The 23,241-nt window shown below is 45.5% G+C and overlaps 1 protein-coding gene and 1 long non-coding RNA gene across 4 annotated transcripts in view; one reads left to right on the top strand and one right to left on the bottom strand.

Moving 5' to 3' along the window:
- ALK (ALK receptor tyrosine kinase) overlaps positions 1-23,241 on the top strand; it is a 601,111-nt gene that overhangs the window by 181,255 nt on the left and 396,615 nt on the right. For 2 of the 3 annotated variants that reach the window (XM_083175495.1, XM_083175496.1), the window contains exon 3: positions 3,299-3,448. In XM_083175495.1, coding sequence (XP_083031621.1) covers positions 3,299-3,448 — 150 coding nt within the window. Of the gene's footprint in view, positions 1-3,298; positions 3,449-23,241 lie in introns of those variants that run through there. The other variant, XM_083175497.1, reaches the window with a different exon arrangement.
- The window catches only part of LOC146063264 (uncharacterized), a 293,909-nt gene that overhangs the window by 24,602 nt on the left and 246,066 nt on the right, over positions 1-23,241 (bottom strand). The gene's annotated exons all lie outside the window — the stretch shown is intronic.

Below are 23,241 nucleotides of genomic sequence, written 5' to 3'. Positions count from 1 at the left end.
CGCCACTGGGGTCCAGGAGAGAGGGGGGCATTATACGCCTCTATTCCCCTCTCTCCTGCAAGCCGGGAGAGGCAGCACGCGCATGAGCGGTGCATGTGTGCGCACACATGTCCCCGGCATGCGCAACAAAGGTAGCACGCGTGCACAAATGCCAGGGCCGATTTGGAGGCCCAGTCCGTCGCTGGCAGAGTAATTGTATAAGCCAGCGGATCCAATGTTGCCAAACAGCACAGTTCTTAACCAGTGTAGTTTATTGAGCAGTATAGGTTTGTATATAGCCGTACTCACTGTTACATACACTCATCTTCAGGATGGAGCTTGAGCTGGACATACAGAGCACTAGTTGGTGATGTTTGAGGGTAGCAGCACATATACAATCACTAGCAGTGTATGCTTGGCAGCAGCAAACCTCAGGATATTGCAAGGTCTCTGAAAGCTAAAAGACACAGTGACAAAAAGGTGTCATTTGCATTAGCAGAAAGCCAAATAGCAGCCATCTTGGAAAAGGATATGATGCCTCCCTACTAACTTAAAACTAAAGCAGCTGGACTTTTTAGAACATGTTATTGACCAATTTTAATTCAAATCAAAACAGAGGTAGGATGGGCTGGGGGCTTGCCCAAACCAAAACACAAACAAGGTGAGAAATACCAAATCCAGAATGGGGGGGGGGGGGCATGCTCATCTCTAGTTATGGATATTGACATAGCAGCTCCCACTTCTGCCCTATGTTCATTCATCTCAATAATGTCTTTATGTAAATGTATTGGTGTATCACACATTAGTATGGGATAAGAGGCTTGATCCAAAGAGGGGCTGTAAGCATTTTGTGTCCAACCTCGTCTCTCCGTAAACTATTATAAAATGAAACGCTTGTAATATGTTTGTACAATCGGTCTTTAACATTCCAAATGTTATTTTACAGAGCCTGGTCTGCTTTTTGTACAGCCACTGTTTGGTAATGGATTACGTATTACCATTGTTGAGTTAAACACTCCCAAAGCTATTATCTCTAAATTCATTATATTGTCAATATAATTAAAACCAAAACTCTGCTGGCTTAATAGCACAAGACAGATATGAATCATTAATCAGCCCATTAATAGACTGATTTTTATTTAGAAATGGACGTTATTTCAGGCACCAGTGATTGCCGATAGATACAGGGGTTAAGAAGCCCTCGGTTATAATTGAGAAAAACGCATTTGGAGGTAATGGATTCCGATCCATTGTCCTACGCTAACACAATCACGCTGTGACCTTCTGACAAGGATGCCGCACCGCCCGCAGAACAGTGCACATTTGAAAAGTTTATTAAACAAATGTATCAATTTCTTTGCAGTTTCTTAATTTAATTTTCACGGTCTGATACCAGGCAATTGTGGCAACTCTCTCTATCCTGATATTTAAAGGAGTAAAAAGTAAAAGGCATAGACATTTAGAAAGTGAATACTGGATTTGTAGGACTTCCTATTGGAAGTCCTATCTGCCAGTCACCTGCAGGAGAGCCAGTCCCATTGGGAGGTGCTTACTCCTTCCAGGACTGCCAGACCGGGCAGAGATAAGCAGAGACCTGGCTTCCTGTAAGAAGCCACTCCTTGTCTGATCATCAGCCCTATTCAGCTTTGGGGGACTGCAGCCAATGGAGTCCACAGAAGCCAGGATTTGCACATGCAGGTCCGGAGCACCAGTTACCCCTCTCCTCCTCAAACATAGGAGCCGTTGCTGCTAGTAACGGTCTGCAAACAGGCTGATACTATGGTTGCCATACACTTGCCATCTACAGCCCTGATTGGTATTCAAATGTTGGACAACTTGATTTACCAAATCTGGTTTGGTTGGAAGCAGTGAACAGTCATATGCAAAATCTGCAAAATCCAATTGATTGATTCATGATTTACAGTATGGGTCCCTCTATTCTGTGTGATGTAATATACCCCTGCAGTTCATTATCACAAGTCACGTCTCTTTCAGGAAAGGAACACTCTTTTTAGGTGTTAATTGGACATTTTACTGGGACATTTTTTTTTTTTTTTTTTGTCATTGGTATTATCACCGCAAAATCTATTGATAAGAAATTATAGTTATTGGGTCATTCTGCAATAATTGCTAAAGTGGCAGTTCAATCTTGAACGAACCTGTGAATAAATGAAAAGCGATGATGTCATGTTTTATAAAGATGGATACTCCGACACAGCCTTGGATCAATAATTTAACTACCCTGTTAGCGAACTATAGCTGACTACCTTATTGTTCATGTAATAGCTAATATGCGGTACACTTATACTGTGTCTGTATTAAACTACGTCGACATCGACACACAAAAAAAACATGTCAACCTCTAGCATGTCGACCTTTTGACCCTGTCGATCGAAAGCTTGTCAACCTTTTTCATGTGTCAATTGCCTGTTGACCAATAGTGGTCAACCTAAGAACTGTCAGCCTAAAACTTGAATGAACAGAACGCCTCCACTATGGGTTCATAGCTCCTTAATGTCTTTAGAGAAGACTACCCACTATATACTGCTAATTCTCATTATAGCCATAGTGAGATATTCTTCATCATTTCTCAGTTCTAATGCAACAGTATGGCCCAGAGGTATTATAGTCTCCAATGCACTCTGTGTGGTCTCCATTGCTTGGTAAAGACTATAGAGAAGCAGGAACACACTCATTTCCTACTCACCTCTCAAACAGTCACCACAGCCTGGACCTTCTGAACCTGCTGAGATGCCTTCACTGCTAATGTAGGGTACACACCAGGACGACCCGCTAACGATGCACATCGTGAGCGGGTCGTCAGTGTCTCGTCCGACACGCTCACGGTGACGCGGGGGGGCACGACCCGCTCACGATGTGCACCGTGAGCGGGTCCGATCCGATGGCGACCCGCACCCGGCTGTATGGTCGTCATTGAGATCCTACCTGCAGCAGGTAGGATCTCAATAACGACCGACCGACCCGCGGGACCGCGCATCGGATCGGTATCGGTCCACACCAGGTCAGAAAAGGGCCCAATCAGCACACAATCTACATCCAATTGATCGGAATTGGATCTAGATGGTGGGGGTCGGGCCCTAGTCGTCCTGGTGTGTACCCAGCATTAGAGTAGCTTTCTGTAAGCCAGTGGCCCCACACATGGCTCTAGTTTGATGTGTTCCATCTCATGGACACACTTACATTAAGTTTTAAAATAACTAAAAATTAATCTGGAAGGTTGTTCTGTAGCAGAGGTCATCATATGTAGGCAACTCGTATTCATTTATTTCACTTCATTTTTTCTTTTTCACCGTTGCAGATTTTGACTGTAATTTTGAATCCCACTGTGACCTGGAATACTCTTCATCTCACAATAACCACACATGGAGCGTCACCAATGCGGAGGAGCTTATGAAACGCAAAGCCGTGGCCGGTCCGAGAGAAGACTATTCAGAGAACTCAACAAGAGGTAGGAGGCAATCCCTGCAATTATTATGCCATATCTTCCTGTGGTGCAGGAGTTTCTGCCAAATGAAAAAACATTCTCTTGACTGTTGGTCAGGCCTCGGGAAGGAGGGACCTGCGTGTAGGACCTAAATTGTGCTTCTTTATTTGACTTACTGGGTGTAGAGGGTGAATCCTTGACATTTTAAAGGTGATGACCATTTACAGATAAACATGTTTCCTATACTATTGATCATTGTTAATATTGTGATATTCTCTCTTCTGCATTGTCCAGCTTTGCTCTTGTTGGCCTGATCTACAGTATGAAGTGATTATGTAAGAACGATGCCCCAAGAACCCCAAGGCAGGGACAGGTTGTGTATTACATCCCATTCATTTATACCCTCTTTCATACCCCTTTCACAAAATTACCGGGTGAAGCAGTTCGGCCCGGTAATTTTTCATTCAAAACAGGTCCTTTTTTCTATGTGAAAGGGTCAACCCAGTTCGTAAATCCTGGGTCTCCGACTCATGAATATACCAGGGTCAAGGAACCATGGTTTTACGACCCGGGATGACCCTTTCACACAGAAGAAATACCTGTGTCATTCAACAAATTATTGGGTTGATATTTTTAACCCAGTAATTTGCTGTTCAGTGTGAAAGGGATCAGGCTGCTCCTGGCAAAATGACCCTGCACTCTAAATGCTGGGTAATTGCCAGGTCATACTGTATGTCTGAAAGGGGTATCAGACAGACAAAACAACCCAGTAATTTTCCAGCAAGAGCTGTGTCCCTCCAGGTCATATTTTCTGTCTGAAACGGTCAACCTGGGTTGAAAATTCCAGAAATTCGACCCAGCTAATTACCAGGGTTTTTCCCGGGCTGCCCGCTGCCTGAAAGGGGGCAACCCGGGTTTTTTGAGCCTGGTCAAGGTAAACCGCCGATGATTAGATGAGATGGCAAGGCACTGGCTGATTGGCTGAGCGTGTGGGTCTTCTGATTGGATGATGTCTGAGGTCATCAAAATATGCAGAAGAGACTGTAGAGCCCACTGGAAGGAGGAGTAGATCAGAGAGCTGCTGGCAGTTATAGGGGAGGAGGAAATCCACAAGCAAATTCCTGAGGCAGTAGTAACTTATTGCATATTGTTAATGCAATGCAGTGTGCAGTCACCACCCACTTTACATGACCTCATCTCTGTGTGCCAAAAAACTGTCCATTTCTTATGACAGAGTAGATTGCGAGACTGACCAGTGTGAAAGGGGCCGACCCAGGAAAAACCCGGGTTAAATGTTTAGTGTAAAACAAGGTAAGAGCATGCACAAACCCAGGATTTGGTTATTTGTGTGTCTGAAAGTGGAAAATCCCCAAACGCTATGTTTTTTCCTGGACGTTTAAACCCAGGTCGGACTGATTTTCCTTTAATATTAGAGTTGCATAAAGGCTTCCAACTGTCCACAATAAAACCTATGGGGGCTGCAATAACTACACGGATGAGATATCACTGATAACTCTGAACAGATCTATATAAATATGGAGTAAACAGAAGAATCGCCTGCTCCAGCTGTCTTGCTACAGAAAAGCCTTTTCTGCCGTTTACTAAACAGACCCCAAAATCCGACGCCGCCATATTCCCCTGTATCTCTTCATCTGATCACAGGACCTAAGAGCAAGTGATGCTATCTGCAGACATAAGCTTTATCGGGCTGAGCAGCCAGTGCCTCTGTACATCAACCTTTACTGTTTGCGCACGTAATTGCCTGCAGCGATTGCTCAGATCAGAGTTATTTTCCTTCCACCGCTCTCAGGAATGACTGCTGCCTAATTCAGTGAAAATTGCACTTGACACAGAAGCTCCCTGCAAACTGGGTCTGACAGCAGCAAGCAGGTCCGGCGATGGGAGTTGGCAGAAGCACACAGCGCTCTGGGGTCATTTAAATCAAGGTATCTTAACCCCTTCCCGACAATTGACGTACATTTACGTCAAGGTCGGGAAGTACTTCCCGACACATGGCGTAAATGTACGTCATGGCTTGTAACTGTCACCGCGTCTATAGACGCGGTGACAGTTTCAACATGTCTGCTGTCCCTGACAGCAGACATGTCCGTGCATGCCCAGGGGGGGCTGCGATGCCGCCCCCCCGTCGGCGATCGCTGTGATTGGCTGTTCAGTGTGAACAGCCAATTACAGCGTTTTCTGTGTCACCGGCGAATAACGTTCGCCGGTGACACGCGATCGGAGGTGATTGGTGCTGTAAAGTACAGCACCAATCACCGCGGGGTGTAAGGGTGACACTGGTGTCACCCCACCTCACCCCGCCCGCCCCCAAAGGCCGTGATTGGTCCGTCGGACCGACGGACCAATCACAGCCATGGAGGGGGGTTTAAACTAACGGTGACTGCACTGCAGACGCCATTCCGGTCTGGAATTGCGTGCAGTGCGGTCACCGTGCCTAGCTGCCGCAGTATACTGACCTGAACCTTGCAAAATACTTACCTGATCCTTGCAAATATCTTGCCTGCTTCATCACTGCTTGTAGTGTGCTGGATGCTTCCTGGATCCTGTTACTTGTGACTTCCTGTGTTGTGAACTTGTGCTGCTGCAGTGTAATAGCGTTAGTTAGATAGAGAGAGATAGAGAGAGATAGTGTCAGAGAGTGCTATATTTTGTGCTGCTGCAGTGTGATATAGTTAGAGATAGAGAGAGATAGAGAGAGATAGAGAGATATAGAGAGAGATAGAGAGAGATAGAGAGGCCTAGTGACAGAGAGTGCTATATTTTGTGCTGCTGCAGTGTGATAGTTATAGATAGAGAGATAGAGAGAGATAGAGAGAGATAGAGAGAGAGAGATAGAGATAGTGACAGATTGTGCTATATATTTTTTATATAACTGACTGCTGCCCCCCCTTTTGTGCTGATCAGTATAAATTAACTGATCAGCAACTTTTTGGGGTTTCAGTTTTTTTTTTATATATATATATACCTGTCACTGCTGCTGCTGCAGTGTCATAGAGTGTTAGATAGTGAGAGATAGAGAGATAGAGAGAGATAGTGACAGAGAGTGATAGAGAATGCTAAATTTTGTGTCTGCTGCCCCCGCCTTTTGTGCTGATCACTATATCTGAGGTGATCAGCAACTTTTTGGGGGTGCAGAGGTTTTTTTTTTTTTATATATACCTGCCAGTTGCACTGTCAGTTGCACCAAAGGTTGTGCACCTGCTGCCCCTCACTGGTAATCAGTGTCGCATCACTGATCACCTTTTTTTTTTTTGTGTGTGCTGTGGGGTCTTTTTTTAATTTTTTTTTACACACACTGTGATTTTGTGGGTGTCCTGTGGCCGCTGTGCGCTGATCAGTGACGTACATCACTGATCAGCTTTTTCGGCACAGGGTTGATCTATTTTTTTTTTTTTTATCAAATTCCTGTTGCCTTTGAGCGCTGTTCAGTGACGGACGTTACTGACCAACATCTGTGCTCAATTTTTGGCGCAGGACCTTTTTTTTTTTTTTTAACCCCTTCAATTTTTTTTTTTTTTAACCCCTTCAAATTTTTTTTTTAACCCCTTCAATTTTTTTTTTTTTTTTAACCCCTTCAATTTTTTTTTTTTGTATAAAGTATTTTTTTTTTTCTGCACTACATACACACTACACACTACATACCCCCCGGGTTGAAATAAAGTTTGTACCCCCCCCTACACTATACTCGTGTTGAAACATTTCACTACCAGTAACACAAAAATAAAAATGGCATCCCAAATGTCATCCCAAATGTCATCCCAGTCATCCAGAAGAATGTATTCAGCGGAGGAGGCATATGCCATGCTTGCTTCTGACTCTGACACAGCCAGTGATGCAAGCGGGGAATTTGAAGGATTCGCCTTAAGCTCCTCTTCCTCCTCTGGTGATGAGGGACCCCCTCAAAGACGCCCCCGTAGAGCAGCTGAGACCCCCCCCCCCAATAATTGATCTCGTATGGACCCCACCACCAGACAATTTTGAGCCCCAGGTTCCTGAGTTTTTGGCCATGCCAGGAATCCAATTTGATTCCACAGGTCTCGGAGAAATTGACTTTTTCAAATTATTTTTCTCTGATGATTTTATAAATTTAATGGTGGACCAAACTAATTTATATGCCCAGCAGTTTATTGCTCAAAACCCCACGTCATCATTTGCTAGGTGGACCCCTGTAGATGCAGTAGAGATGATGACGTTTTGGGGTCTGGTGTTTCATATGGGCATAGTAAAAAAGCCAGAAATTAGGCAATATTGGAGTACAGATGTTCTGTACAGCACCCCATTTTACCGTATGGCCATGCCCCGGGCTCGATTTGAGACGATCCTTACATTTTTGCATTACAACGATAATGCACAGTGCCCACCCAGAGATGATCCCACCTTTGACCGGCTATTCAAAGTCAGGCCGGTCATTGATCATTTCAGTGCCAAATTTGAAGACATGTACATCCCAGATAAATTCATTTGCATAGACGAGTCCCTTATACATTTTAAAGGAAGGGTTAAATTCCGCCAGTACCTTCCCAGTAAGAGGGCAAGGTATGGCATAAAAATGTATAAGCTGTGTGAAAGCACCTCAGGGTACACTCACAGGTTTAGGGTATATGAAGGGAAGGATTCAAGAATTGAACCGCCAGAATGCCCCCCCTCCCTCGTAGGTGTTAGTGGAAAAATTGTCTGGGATTTAGTGCACCCCTTCCTGGATAAAGGTTATCACCTCTATGTGGATAACTTTTACACCAGCATCCCCCTGTTTAAGGCCCTTGGTTCAAGAGGTACAGCAGCTTGCGGTACTGTGCGCAAGAACCAAAGAGGCCTCCCAAAAACGCACATTGCCCAAGTAATGAGAAGGGGTGAAAGCAGGGGAATATGCACCGAAAATATGTTGTTGGTCAAATATAAGGACAAGAGGGATGTCCTTATACTGACAACAATTCACGGAGACAGTACCACCTCCGTCCCTGTACGAGGTACCAGTACCCACACCTCAAAACCTAATTGTATCCTGGATTACAATAGGTACATGGGCGGAGTGGATCTTTCAGATCAGTTACTGAAGCCGTACAGTGCCCTGCGGAAAACAAAAATCTGGTACAAGAAGCTGGCCGTGTATATCATCCAGATGGCACTGTATAACGCTTACGTGCTATTCCGTTCTACCGGCCAGAGGGGGACATTTATGCACTTTCAAGAGGAAGTCATAAAGGGCCTAATATTTGGGAACCAGCAGGCAGAGGGCCCCAGTACTTCTAGTACTGGCCCCCGTATTGTACCAGGGCAGCATTTTCCTGATGAAATCCCCTCCACTGGAAAAAAGGGCAGGACACAAAAAAGGTGCAAAGTTTGCTATAAAAAGGGAATAAGAAAGCAAACTATTTTCCAGTGTGACACTTGCCCCGACAAACCCGGCCTATGTATAAAGGAGTGTTTTAAAATATACCACACATCTATGGATTATTAGGTTCATAATTTCACCGTGCTTCGGGGGTCTTGCTAATGCCACATAGCACCCACCATTCATTCCACCAGAATCTGAGCCGCAAAATCCAAAAATCACTCCTTCCCTTCTGAGTCCTGCCATGCACCCAACTGGTATTTTTTGGTCACATGTGAGGCATTGCCGTACTCGGGAGAAATTGGGGCACAGATTTTGGGGTGCTTTTTCTCCTTCATTCCTTCTGAAAATGAAAAATTTTGAGCCAGAACTGCATTTTTGTGTAAAAAAAATGTAATTTTTCATTTTTACTGCCCACTTGTATCAAAATTGGTGAAACCCCTGGGGGTTTGAAATATACACTATACCCCTAGATGAATTCCCTGAGGGGTGTAGTTTGCAAAATGGGGTCACTTGTGGGGGGGTTCCACTGTATTGGTGCAACATAGCACCCACCATTCATTCCACCAAAATCTGTGCTGCAAAATCCAAAAATCACTCCTTCCCTTCTGAGTCCGGCCATGCACCCAACTGGTATTTTTTGGTCACATGTGAGGCATTGCCGTACTCGGGAGAAATTGGGGCACAGATTTTGGGGTGCTTTTTCTCCTTCATACCTTCTGAAAATGAAAAATTTTGAGCCAGAACTGCATTTTTGTGTAAAAAAATGTAATTTTTCATTTTCACTGCCCACTTGTATCAAAATTGGTGAAACCCCTGGGGGTTTGAAATGTACACTATACCCCTAGATGAATTCCCTGAGGGGTGTAGTTTGCAAAATGGGGTCACTTGTGGGGGGGTTCCACTGTATTGGTGCTTTGGGGGTCTTGCTAATGCGACATAGCACCCACCATCATTCCACCAGAATTTGTGCTGCAAAATCCAAATATCACTCCTTCCCTTCTGAGTCCTGCCACTTTTTGGTCACACATGAGGCATTGCCGTACTCGGGAGAAATTGGGGCACAGATTTTGGGGTGCTTTGTCTCCTTCATTCCTTCTGAAAATGAAAAATTTTGAGCCAGAACTGCATTTTTGTGTAAAAAAATGTAATTTTTCATTTTCACTGCCCACTTGTATCAAAATTGGTGAAACCCCTGGGGGTTTGAAATGTACACTATACCCCTAGATGAATTCCCTGAGGGGTGTAGTTTGCAAAATGGGGTCACTTGTGGGGGGGTTCCACTGTATTGGTGCAACATAGCACCCACCATTCATTCCACCAAAATCTGTGCTGCAAAATCCAAAAATCACTCCTTCCCTTCTGAGTCCTGCCATGCACCCAACTGGTATTTTTTGGTCACATGTGAGGCATTGCCGTACTCGGGAGAAATTGGGGCACATATTTTGGGGTGCTTTTTCTCCTTCATACCTTCTGAAAATGAAAAATTTTGAGCCAGAACTGCATTTTTGTGTAAAAAATGTAATTTTTCATTTTCACTGCCCACTTGTATCAAAATTGGTGAAACCCCTGGGGGTTTGAAATGTACACTATACCCCTAGATGAATTCCCTGAGGGGTGTAGTTTGCAAAATGGGGTCACTTGTGGGGGGGTTCCACTGTATTGGTGCTTGGGGGGTCTTGCTAATGCGACATAGCACCCACCAAAATTCCACCAGAATCTGAGCTGCAAAATCCAAAAATCACTCCTTCCCTTCTGAGTCCTGCCATGCACCCAACTGGTATTTTTTGGTCACATGTGAGGCATTGCCGTACTCGGGAGAAATTGGGGCACATATTTTGGGGTGCTTTTTCTCCTTCATACCTTCTGAAAATGAAAAATTTTGAGCCAGAACTGCATTTTTGTGTAAAAAAATGTAATTTTTCATTTTCACTGCCCACTTGTATCAAAATTGGTGAAACCCCTGGGGGTTTGAAATGTACACTATACCCCTAGATGAATTCCCTGAGGGGTGTAGTTTGCAAAATGGGGTCACTTGTGGGGGGGTTCCACTGTATTGGTGCTTGGGGGGTCTTGCTAATGCGACATAGCACCCACCAAAATTCCACCAGAATCTGAGCTGCAAAATCCAAAAATCACTCCTTCCCTTCTGAGTCCTGCCATGCACCCAACTGGTATTTTTTGGTCACATGTGAGGCATTGCCGTACTCGGGAGAAATTGGGGCACATATTTTGGGGTGCTTTTTCTCCTTCATACCTTCTGAAAATGAAAAATTTTGAGCCAGAACTGCATTTTTGTGTAAAAAAATGTAATTTTTCATTTTCACTGCCCACTTGTATCAAAATTGGTGAAACCCCTGGGGGTTTGAAATGTACACTATACCCCTAGATGAATTCCCTGAGGGGTGTAGTTTGCAAAATGGGGTCACTTGTGGGGGGGTTCCACTGTATTGGTGCTTGGGGGGTCTTGCTAATGCGACATAGCACCCACCAAAATTCCACCAGAATCTGAGCTGCAAAATCCAAAAATCACTCCTTCCCTTCTGAGTCCTGCCATGCACCCAACTGGTATTTTTTGGTCACATGTGAGGCATTGCCGTACTCGGGAGAAATTGGGGCACATATTTTGGGGTGATTTTTCTCCTTCATACCTTCTGAAAATGAAAAATTTTGAGCCAGAACTGCATTTTTGTGTAAAAAAATGTAATTTTTCATTTTCACTGCCCACTTGTATCAAAATTGGTGAAACCCCTGGGGGTTTGAAATGTACACTATACCCCTAGATGAATTCCCTGAGGGGTGTAGTTTGCAAAATGGGGTCACTTGTGGGGGGGTTCCACTGTATTGGTGCTTGGGGGGTCTTGCTAATGCGACATAGCACCCACCAAAATTCCACCAGAATCTGAGCTGCAAAATCCAAAAATCACTCCTTCCCTTCTGAGTCCTGCCATGCACCCAACTGGTATTTTTTGGTCACATGTGAGGCATTGCCGTACTCGGGAGAAATTGGGGCACATATTATGGGGTGCTTTTTCTCCTTCATACCTTCTGAAAATGAAAAATTTTGAGCCAGAACTGCATTTTTGTGTAAAAAAATGTAATTTTTCATTTTCACTGCCCACTTGTATCAAAATTGGTGAAACCCCTGGGGGTTTGAAATGTACACTATACCCCTAGATGAATTCCCTGAGGGGTGTAGTTTGCAAAATGGGGTCACTTGTGGGGAGGTTCCACTGTATTGGTGCTTGGGGGGTCTTGCTAATGCGACATAGCACCCACCAAAATTCCACCAGAATCTGAGCTGCAAAATCCAAAAATCACTCCTTCCCTTCTGAGTCCTGCCATGCACCCAAATGGTATTTTTTGGTCACATGTGAGGCATTGCCGTACTCGGGAGAAATTGGGGCACAGATTTTGGGGTGCTTTGTCTCCTTCATACCTTCTGAAAATGACAAATTTGGAGCCAGAACTGCATTTTTGTGTAAAAAAAATAATTTTTCATTTTCACTGCCCAGTTGTACCACAATTGGTGAAACCCCTGGGGGTTTGAAATGTACACTATACCCCTAGATGAATTCCCTGAGGGGTGTAGTTTGCAAAATGGGGTCACTTGTGGGGGGGTTCCTAACTTTTAGCATCTTATGGTGCCTAGAAACCTACATGGTGCCTAAAAAATAATCTCATAAAAAGGAGGCTCCAAAATCAAGTAGGTGCTCCTTCTATTATGAAGCCTGTGGTTTGGTCAACGTGCACACTAGGGCCACATATAGGATATTTATGAAAACAAAAGAATTGGGGGAATCAATTTTTAGTCACATTTCTCTAGTAAAATGTACTGTGTTCCTTAGAAAAATGTATTAAAATTGCAAATCTGCAAAAAAAATGAAATTTTGAAATTTCACCTACACTTTGTTTTAATTCCTGTGAAACACCTAAAGGGTTAACAAACTTCCAAAATGCTGTTTTGAATACTGTGAGGGGTGCAGTTTTTGAAATGGTATCATTTATGGGGGTGTCTCACATACAAGTCCCTCAAAGTCACATCAGAACTGAACTGGTCCCTAAAAAAATCAGTGTTTGAAATTTTCTTGAAAATTTGAGAATTTGCTATTCATATTGTAAGCCTCCTAGTGTCCAAAAAAATTAAAAGGAAGTTGAAATAATGATGGAAACATAAAGTAGACATATGGTCTATGTTAGTTATTAACTATTTTGAGTGGTATGATTATTTGTCTCACAAGCAGAAAATTTAACATTTTGCAAATTGCAAAATTTTCCATTTTTTCACGACATTTTGGTATTTTTCACAAAAAAACACAGACTGTATCGACCCAAATTTACCACTAATTTGAAGTACAATGTGTCACGAAAAAACAATCTCAAAATCACTGGGATAAGTAAAAGCAAAAAAAAGTTATCCCCACTTAAGTGAGACATGTCAGATTTGAAAAAAAGGGCTCTGTCAGGAACGCAAAAACTGGCTCTGTCAGGAAGGGGTTAATTCACAAACTTGCATTTTGTTTTGATTAAACTGAGACAACAGGACCGCAGCGTAATGTCAGACAAATAAGGACACCTCTGATGTCAGCATGATGTCAGACAGATGCTTGTGATTAAAAGCCGTTACTCTGAGATGATATTTACTAATATTAGTCGATCAAAACCAAAAATTAGAAAGGTCCTCTTTTGAAACACCATGGGTCAATCCTATTCTTTATGAAGGTTGCGATTTTTCATTTCTGGAGTTCTACGGGGCCCAGAGGCTTAGGGGGCCTAGACCCAGGTTATAAAGTGGCATACTAATTTCCCAGATTTGACCGCTGACCATTGCCCAGTCTGTATGGTGTGATATGACATTGCCAGTGAGGTTTCTGCAGTGGATGTTTTAATGGTAAAGGGGCACTGTGATTTGGAATCATTTGAGGTGGAAGCCACTGTAATGTGGTATAATATGTATAGGGAGGCACTGTAGTGTGGTATAATATGTATAGGGAGGCATTGTAATGTGGTATAATATGTGTAGGGAGGCACTGTAATGTGGTGTAATATGTGTAGAGAGGCACTGTAATGTGGTATAATATGTATAGGGAGGCACTGTAATGTCGCATAAAATGTACTGGGCGGCACTGTAATGTGTCATATTCTGATCTGCTCATTGTAATGTGGAGGACATGATTCTGTTACATAATAAAACAAGGGTACTTTCATGTGGCACAATATAAAAATGTAGGCACTATAGTGTGGCAAAATATGAACTGGGGACACTGTATGACATAATGTGAATTGAGGATACTGTGGCATAATGTGTACTGGCAGCCCTACAATGTGACATCATGCATAACATCTGATTAGTAAAGAGGTGTCCTTATTGTGTCCCCCTAAATCAGCGGTGGGGAACCTCCGGCCCGCGGGAGCCCGGAGCCGGTCTTTGTGGCCCGTCCACCCGCCCGACTGCTGTACAGCGAGTCAAGTACAGGGGAAATCTCACGAGAGAGACCAACCTCTTGCGAGATTTCCCCTGTATGAGACTCCCTGCACAGCCGCCGCACCAAAGAGACCGGCGACTCGTAAACTGCGGCAGCCACCAGAGTGTGGGACGGCTGCCGCAGGACGATTTGTACGTGTTTTTTTTTAAATGGCCCCCGAGGCATTATGCCTCAATGCAGCGCTGTAGCCAGGTGTCATGGTGCCCGGAGCAAGGGCATATTTCGCCCCCCCCGGTAATGAATTGGGGGCATGGCTAACATGTGTTGGCATGTTACATTTGAAAAGAAAATTTTTAAAAACACTGTAATGGAAACTGCTGCGCTATATAAGACGCTGTAATGGAATCTGCTGCGCTATATAAGACGCTGTAATGGAATCTGCTGCGCTATATAAGACGCTGTAATGGAATCTGCTGCGCTATATAAGACCCTGTAACGGAAACTGCTGCGCTATATAAGACGCTGTAATGGAATCTGCTGCGCTATATAAGACACTGTAACGGAAACTGCTGCGCTATATAAGACGCTGTAATGGAATCTGCTGCGCTATATAAGACACTGTAATGGAATCTGCTGCGCTATATAAGACCCTGTAACGGAATCTGCTGCGCTATATAAGACGCTGTAACGGAATCTGCTGCGCTGTATAAGACACTGTAACGGAATCTGCTGCGCTATATAAGACGCTGTAATGGAATCTGCTGCGATATATAAGACACTGTAACGGAATCTGCTGCGCTATATAAGACACTGTAACGGAATCTGCTGCGATATATAAGACACTGTAACGGAATCTGCTGCACTATATAAGGTGCTGTAACGGAATCTGCTGCGCTATATAACACTCTGTAATGGAATCTGCTGCGCTATATAAGACACTGTAACGGAATCTGCTGCGCTATATAACACTCTGTAACGGAATCTGCTGCGCTATATAAGACGCTGTAACGGAATCTGCTGCGCTATATAAGACACTGTAACGGAATCTGCTGCCCTATATAAGATGCCGTAATGGAATCTGCTGCACTTTATAAGACGCTGTAACGGAATCTGCTGCGCTATATAAGATGCTGTAAATAAATAAATCCCCTCCCCCGGTCCCCACCAATCCCCCAGACCCCAAGTTTATAACATCATTAATAGCTGTATAAAAAAAAATTCACCTTCACCTTGAATAAATGATTTCAGCAGGTCCAGGGCAGCATGGCCAGCAGCAGAACACCTTCTCCTCCTCCAGGCTACAGCCAGCGCTTGGGATGGCTGATGATGCTGCTGTAGCCAGGGAGGAGGGTAGCATGGGCAGGTGACTGTTATGCTGCGCTGCGCTGCCCGGAAGCCGGCCCGAGCAGCAGCAACAGAGAGCAATGAGTTAGCCGCCCGGCCTCACCGTCCGGTCCGTGACGTTTGGACCGGGTGAGCAGGGCAGGAGGCAGGCGCCGGCGCACGCTGCCCGCTGCCTGTTAAGTTGTATTCTTAAGATCTAGTGCACCGTGCACGGATCATTTGCGGAGGGGGGGGGGTCGGGCCAGGGCACCATTCAACCAATCGGCGCCCGGAGCGTGAGCTCCAGTGGCTCCGCCCTCCCTACGCCTCTGCCTCAATGTAAACGGCCCTTGGACCCTAAAAGGTTCCCTAGCCCTGCCCTAAATGCTAGGAGGTATGCATTTATATTGTGAGGCAGACCCCTGACAAAGTCTTTGCAAAACGTGTTGGTATCCCCCCCTCCTCTCTCCCCCCTTCCCTCTCTCCCTCCCTCTCTCTCTCCTTCATCCTCGATTATGGCCAATCCCGTGTAGGAACTGAGAACACGGCTAATTTACTAAACTGCAGTGTTCTCGGTATTCGTATTTTCCTATGGTGAAATGACTTGTATTCGATTTGGTAGCCATTAAATCATAATGGATATATATATATATATATATATATATATATATATATATATATATATATATATATATATATATATATATACTGTACTCACTGGCGTAACTAAGCCACCGCAGCCCCCGCCGTGGCGGGGAGGCGCAGAGTAACTATGGGCGCCGGGGGGGCTGCGGTGCTATAGTTACCCGCTGCGCTGCTGCCCGGCCGCATCTTCTGTCACTGTCCCGTCACTCGCTCCCGGCGCCGGCTCCTGCTGATAATGAAAAGTGACACTTAGAAAATGGCTGCCCCCGTATTGCAGACAGTTTTAGCAGCCATTTTCTAAGAGTCACTTTTCATTATCAGCAGGAGCCGGCGCCGGGAGCGAGTGACGGGACATTGACCACAGACAGATGCGGCCGGGCAGCAGCGCAGCGGAGACTGGAGCAGCGGGAGACTGGACGGGACAGTGACCGCAGATGCGGCTCTGTCAGGTATGGAGGCGGGGGCGCCGAAAATTTTTTGGCGGGGGGCGCAAATAATATAGTTACGCCACTGACTGTACTATACTATACTGTAGTACATATGTACTATATACGGAAATATAGATTGTAAGCTCCACTGGGGCAGGGACTAATATGTATATACGTACTGTATATACACGCTATCATTTAGAATATTAAACTGTGGCAGACCATTAATAATATATTATTATACATTAGTGCAGACAATAAAAAAGTAGCTTAATTAAAAGTAAATGCATTATTAATTCAAAGTAAGCCATTCTGTAAATGGCAGAATTCATCTAATGTACTCGTGAATCATTAAAAATGATCTCTACCACTCAATAATTAACACTAACACAACTGTATCTTGCATGACATTTATTTTGGTCCCTATATATATATATACACACACACACACACACACACACACACACACACACACACACTATATACTAGTAAGCCCGCTCATAGCAAAAGCTTCGAAAGCTAGTCTACCTTCTATGTATGTGCTTGTGTGAGAAAGAGATGTAGTTTCACTCTCTGCCAGCAGATGGAAGTGTTTCGCAGACTCACATTAAGGACCTCCCATTCATAGTATGCCACATAGTAGCAATAATGCCCCTTGTAGCACATGCCACATAAAATAATACCCCTTGCAACACATTTTGCCACATGCACAGTAATGCTCTGTATAACACATTATGCCAACCACACCCTAATGCCCCTTGTAACACATTATGCCACATACACATTAATGCCCCTTGTAACACATTATGCCACATACAAATTAATGCCCCTTGTAACATATTATGCCAAATGCACTGTAATGCCCCTTGTAACACATTATACCACATGCATAGTGATTCCCCTTGTAAAACATTATGCCACATGCACAGTAATGCCCCTTGTCACACATTATGCCACATGCACAGTAATGCCCCTTGTCACACATTATGCCACATACAAAGTAATGCCCCTTTTAACACATTATGCCACAAACTGTATACAAGGGATGCGGTTAATTTCCCGGCGGTCGGGATCCCGGCGGTCGGAATCCCGACACTGGAATCCCGACCGCCGAAATCCCGAAACTTTCTCCCTCCGTGGGTGTCCACGACACCCATAGAGGGAGAATATAATAGCGTGCCGAGCGTAGCGAGGCACCGAGCCCGCTGCGTGGCGAGCGCAGCGAGCCCGCAAGGGGGGGCGATCCATGTCCCCCCCTTGTCGGGATTTCGGCGGTCGGGATTCCAGTGTCGGGATTCCGACCGCCGGGATCCCGACCGCCGGGATATCATATCGGATCCGTATACAATAATGCTCCTTGTAACACATTATGCCACATATACAGTAATGCCCCTTGTAACACATTATGTCACATACAGAGTAAAGCCCATTGTAACACATTATGCCACATGCACAGTAATGCTCCTTGCAACACATTATGCCACATGCATAGTGATTCCCTTTGTAACACATTATTCCACATGCACAGTAATGCCCCTTGTCACACATTATGCCACATACACAGTAATGCCCCTTGTAACACATTATGCCACATACTGTATACAATAATGCTCCTTGTAACACATTATGCCACAAATACAGTAAAGCCCATTGTAACACATTATGCCACATGCACAGTAATGCTCCTTGCAACACATTATGACACATGCACAGTAATGCTCCTTGTAAAACATTATGCCACATGCACAGTAACACATTATGCCGCATGCACAGTAATGCACTGCACACATTGATTGGAGTATGACAAGAAGAAAGGAATGACCCTGGAGCTTGCCTAGGCAATTGGGCCCCCAACTTGGAAATAAATGTAGGAGATTTTGATCACTTATTGCATCTATAGTATAGTACAGTAATGTAACGGTGTGTCAAAGCTCTAATAATGATATAATAATTACTTGTAACGAATGCTTGTTAATGAAGTGGTTTAGGTATAGAGAGATTAAGGGTTATATTCTGTTTGCAGTTAATTGCTGTTATATCTTAAAATGTAAATTGCAGTTATTTTAATTTAGGCTATTTAAAATAATGCAAGTGGAATCTCTATATATAAAAGGCTGGTACTTATGTAATATCTGGGCTCCCGTTTTTCTTATGAGACCGCGTCCCCTCGCGGGGCTCGCTGCGCTCACCACGCTTCGGGCACGGTGGCTAGCTGCGCTCGCCACACTATATAAAATCAACTCCATGTGTAGTTGGATAGTAGGGGTATGAAAAAATGGGGTGCATTTAACATGGGAGCCGAGATAATACAGAAGTACCAAAAGGCTCAATACTCCTCACCTCTAAGGTGAAGTACAGCCAGTGACCACTAGAGGCCACACGGTGGACCAAATTACTACTTAACAGAAAGTGAAAGCAAAATGATCTGTTTCAATCAAACTTACTGGATATGGAGAGAGGGAGCTGTGACCGAAACAGAAATTTGAGGTAGGAGCAAATAGGGACAAATCCATCAATTTGATGAGGGATAAAAACTGGCATAAATATATAAATATGGGACGGGGGGCAGCAGCCTCTCCCCGCTGCCGATCATGTCATCACATTGGCACTTCTGGGACCAGTAACCCTTAGGTCTTCCTTGTCAATGAGTCCAGTGACATCACTCTCGTGATGACGTCGCTGAGTAACGAGCACTCTCCTTAATTCTGCGTACAGCATTTGTATTTTGTATTTGTAACCTTACAGTCAGCACCTCTAATGTCTGACAAATGTGTTTAATTTTTTACGCTCATTTGTACTACTTCACATATGTTATTAGATCTCGAGGCGCCTGTGAACGCTCTCCCGCGGGACTGTGCTTTTTCTCCAGGTGACGTTTACTATCGTACAACCCTACGTAACTTGGCAATAACCTACCGCACCTGGCATGCCGCTTGTTTTTGCCATATTACTCTTATATGTGCAGGGACAGATTAACCAATCATCTGATTTGGCTGCAGACTGGGAAGCTGAGCCCCTAAAGGATCCCATCATAGTGGGTGGTCCTGAGACACCCTTGTTCCCTTTTTTACAAAGGGCCCCTATTCTTTGCATGTCCTCTCTAAGGATTGGCCAAGTCACACTGTAATGGTAGGCCTCACCCACAGTCTGTGGTTTCAGTGGTTAGAAACATAGAATTTGACGACAGATAAGAATCACTTGGCCCATCTAGTCTGCCCCTTTTTTAAACATGTTACCTCAAATCATATTTCAGCCTTATTTTTTTTGTAAGGATATAAATATGCCTATCCCAAGCATGTTTAAATTGTACTACTGTATTTGCCTCTACCACCTCTGATGGGAGGCTATTCCACTTATCTACTACTCTTTCTGTGAAGTAATTCTTCCTCAGATTCCCCCTGAATCTTCCTCCGTCTAGTGTCAGTGCATGTCCTCGTGTTCTGCTGCTCCTCTTCCTGTGAACAATGTCTCCCACCTGTACCTTCCTCCCTCTAGTGTCAGTGCATGTCCCCGTGTTCTGTTGCTCCTCTTCCTGTGAAGAATGTCTCCCACCTGTACCTTGTTAAAACCCTTAATATATTTGAAAGTTTCTATCATGTCCCCCCTTTCCCTTCTCTGCTCTAAACTATACATGTTAAGATCTTTTAGTCTTTCCTGGTACGTTTTGTGATGTAGGCCATGCACCATTTTAGTTGCCCTTCTTTCTGGAGATATGGCCTCCAGAACTGAACACAATACTCAAGGTGAGGTCGTACCAATGACCTATACAGTGGCATTATTACTTCTTTCTTTCTACAACTGATATCTCTCCCTATGCAACCAAGCATCTGACTTGCCTTCTTCATTGCTTTGTTACATTGCCTACCTGCCTTTAAGTCCCCTGAAATGGTGACGCCTAGATCCCTCTCTTCCTCAGTAGTTTACATTATAGTGCCATTTATACTATACTAGGTGATTCATCGCGCCCTACGGGCGCTCTTCACACCGTCGTAAGGGGCTGCGCCCCCTTAACCTGTGAACGCAGTTATTGCCTGAGTGAGGGTTGGGTGATATGGGTGGGTGGGTGGTGCTTGGGGGTGGTGTGGGTGTGTGATTGGTGGGTTTGGGGTGGTGTAGGCTAGTTTGGCTAGGTGTAGAGTGGAGGGGTTGTTGCTATAGTGGTGCAAAGATAGTGTGTGTGCTTTAAATGTGTGTGGGGGTGGGTAGGGGGTGTGGTGTTGTGGGGTAGGGTTATGTTGGGTTAGGGATTTTGTTGGAGTGGTGTAGTAAAGTTTAGGTAGGTGTAAAGTGCATGCGTTGGTGGTATAGTGGTGGAAAGAGAGTGTGTGTGTGTTATTAGTTTGGGGTGGGGGTGGATTGTGATACCATGAAGCGCTGTGTGGTATTGGATATGTATTTAGTGTGGTGCAGTAGGTAGCATATAAATATATTGTAGGCGTTGTTCGAATAGGAAACAAATGTTACCTGAGATCCGTTGGTGGTATAGTGCAAAGTCTGTTATCCTCGTAGGTCCGGGGCTGGCGTCGGCAGAGAGGCAGGTGTGAGGGTAGTGGGAGGTTTGCGGACATGGCAGGAGGGGGTGGCAGGTATCGGGCGCATTTGCAATTATTAGGCGCCTGTGAGCGGGTCGTGGTGGTGGCGGGCAGAGCTAGCAGGCAGCGGCCGCACTTGTCAGCACTGTGCGTAGCGTGCTGGGGTGGCAGGTCCCGCGAGAGTGGGAGTCTGCTGCCTTGAACCTGTCTGGCCTGCGCGTGTTCCTGCGATACTTCCGGGAGTGCAGGTGCCAGGCAGGGTGTTCTCGTATATAGTTGTCTACATGTGGCATATGTTGGTGGTGTGATTGTAGGTGTGTGGTATAGCAGACAGGGGGGCACAGGGTGGTTGGGAGGGAACAGTGAGGCAGGATGGTGGGGAGGGGACAGGGAGGCACAGGGTGGTTCGGAGGGGACAGGGAGGCACAGGGCGGTTCGGAGGGGACAGGGAGACACAGGGCGGTTTGGAGGGGACAGGGAGGCAGGACGGTAGGGACGGGACAGGGAGGCACAGGGCAGTTCGGAGGGGACAGTGAGGCAGGACGGTAGGGGGGGGGGACAGGGAGGCACAGACACAGGGAGTGAGATCCTTGTACATCTTACAGAGCTGTGCTTGCAACATTTTTCTGAAAGCAGTGGAGGGGGTGGAAACATAGTGGATTTGACCATCTGCAGAAATGGTGACACCTCCATCCTGGTCCCCAAAATCATACACACATATATAGCAGTGACAGTGACACACACACTAGGTCCTAGCTCATCAATCATTTGTTTTACCCCTCCTGGTGTGTCTACCCTGTTGCATACATCTGCAAAAAGGCACATTTTACCCTCAATTCCATTTGCAATATCACCAATAAAGATATTGAAAAGCACCGGTCCAAGTACAGATCCCTGGGGTACTCCACTTGTAACCTTTCCCTCCTTTGACTGTACTCTGTTTACTACAACTCTCTGTTTTCTGTCCTGCAACCACGATTTTATCCATTCATTTATCTTAGAATCCAATCCCAAGCTTTCAAGTTTATTTGCTTTCACAATACTTCTTTCGCAAACCACAATGGGTGGATCAGCCTGGATTTGCATTCTCATAGGTAACAGATGTGATCTTTCATTATGCCCCTTCAGTGAGGGAAAACACCCAACTCTCGGTCAACCCAAATTAATAATATATATATATATATATATATATATATATATATATATATATATCTCTTATATATTTGGCCAGATCTGTCAGTCAACGCAGTGTGGCAAACGGTGGGCGGGGTTTCACGGGTGATTGACAGGCCCATCCACCGTCAGCCACACTGCAGAAGCAAGGCACTTCCGTCCTACATGCTCTCCACAAGCACACACCCCTCCTCGCCCAACACTCCCCATGCCTGCCCACTAACTCCATCCACGGCTGCTCACCACCCACAACCCCTCCCCCAACACACTCATCCCCTGACCGCCCATAGGGCATCTACACACCGCACGCCCAGCCCCCCCCCTCATAGACCGCCCCGCCGGACATTTCGCCCGCCCCCCCCTTCTGACTCACACCTGACAACGGTCCCTGCCTCCGGCACCAATAATAACACAACGCCCGCCCCCCTTCTGCCTCTAACCCAGGGCTCGACAAATACCGGGGGCCAGGTCGCCACGGCGACCAGATTCTGCTTCCTGGCGACCAGATATTTTGCAGGGAGGGAAGAAGCAGAATCTGGTCGTCGGCAGCCCGACCACCCGTCTCCCCGTCATATCAAGCCAGCGCAGCGTGGTCCCCGGCCAGCCTGTGTCAGGAACAGGCTGGTATAAGAAGATGCACTCTCCCAGCTGCCCGTGTCAACATGTTAGAGCGGCGCCCGTGGGTCCCATCAGGGAGAGACTGCTTACCGCCAGCAGCTCAGCCCCTGCCCGGCCGCCGGAGTTGCGTCCCCTTACACCCTGCTGCGGGAGCTCCGTGAGGCGTAGCGAGGGTGGAGCCGGCGGAACGTCAGCTCCGGGCGCAGAAGATTAGCAGGGCGCCCGGCACCACACTCCCTGCCCGCCGGTCCACCCTCTGGATACCGCCCGTTGATGGCAGAGGGGAAGAGTAGGCGGGGGTGATGGGTGGAAAAGAGCG

This window comes from Crinia signifera, chromosome 3 (genome assembly GCF_055691185.1).
Source record: "Crinia signifera chromosome 3, ASM5569118v1, whole genome shotgun sequence".
NCBI lineage: Eukaryota > Metazoa > Chordata > Amphibia > Anura > Myobatrachidae > Crinia > Crinia signifera.
The sequence above is the reverse complement of the archived record's forward strand: the minus strand, read 5'-3'. Positions and strand labels throughout refer to the sequence as shown.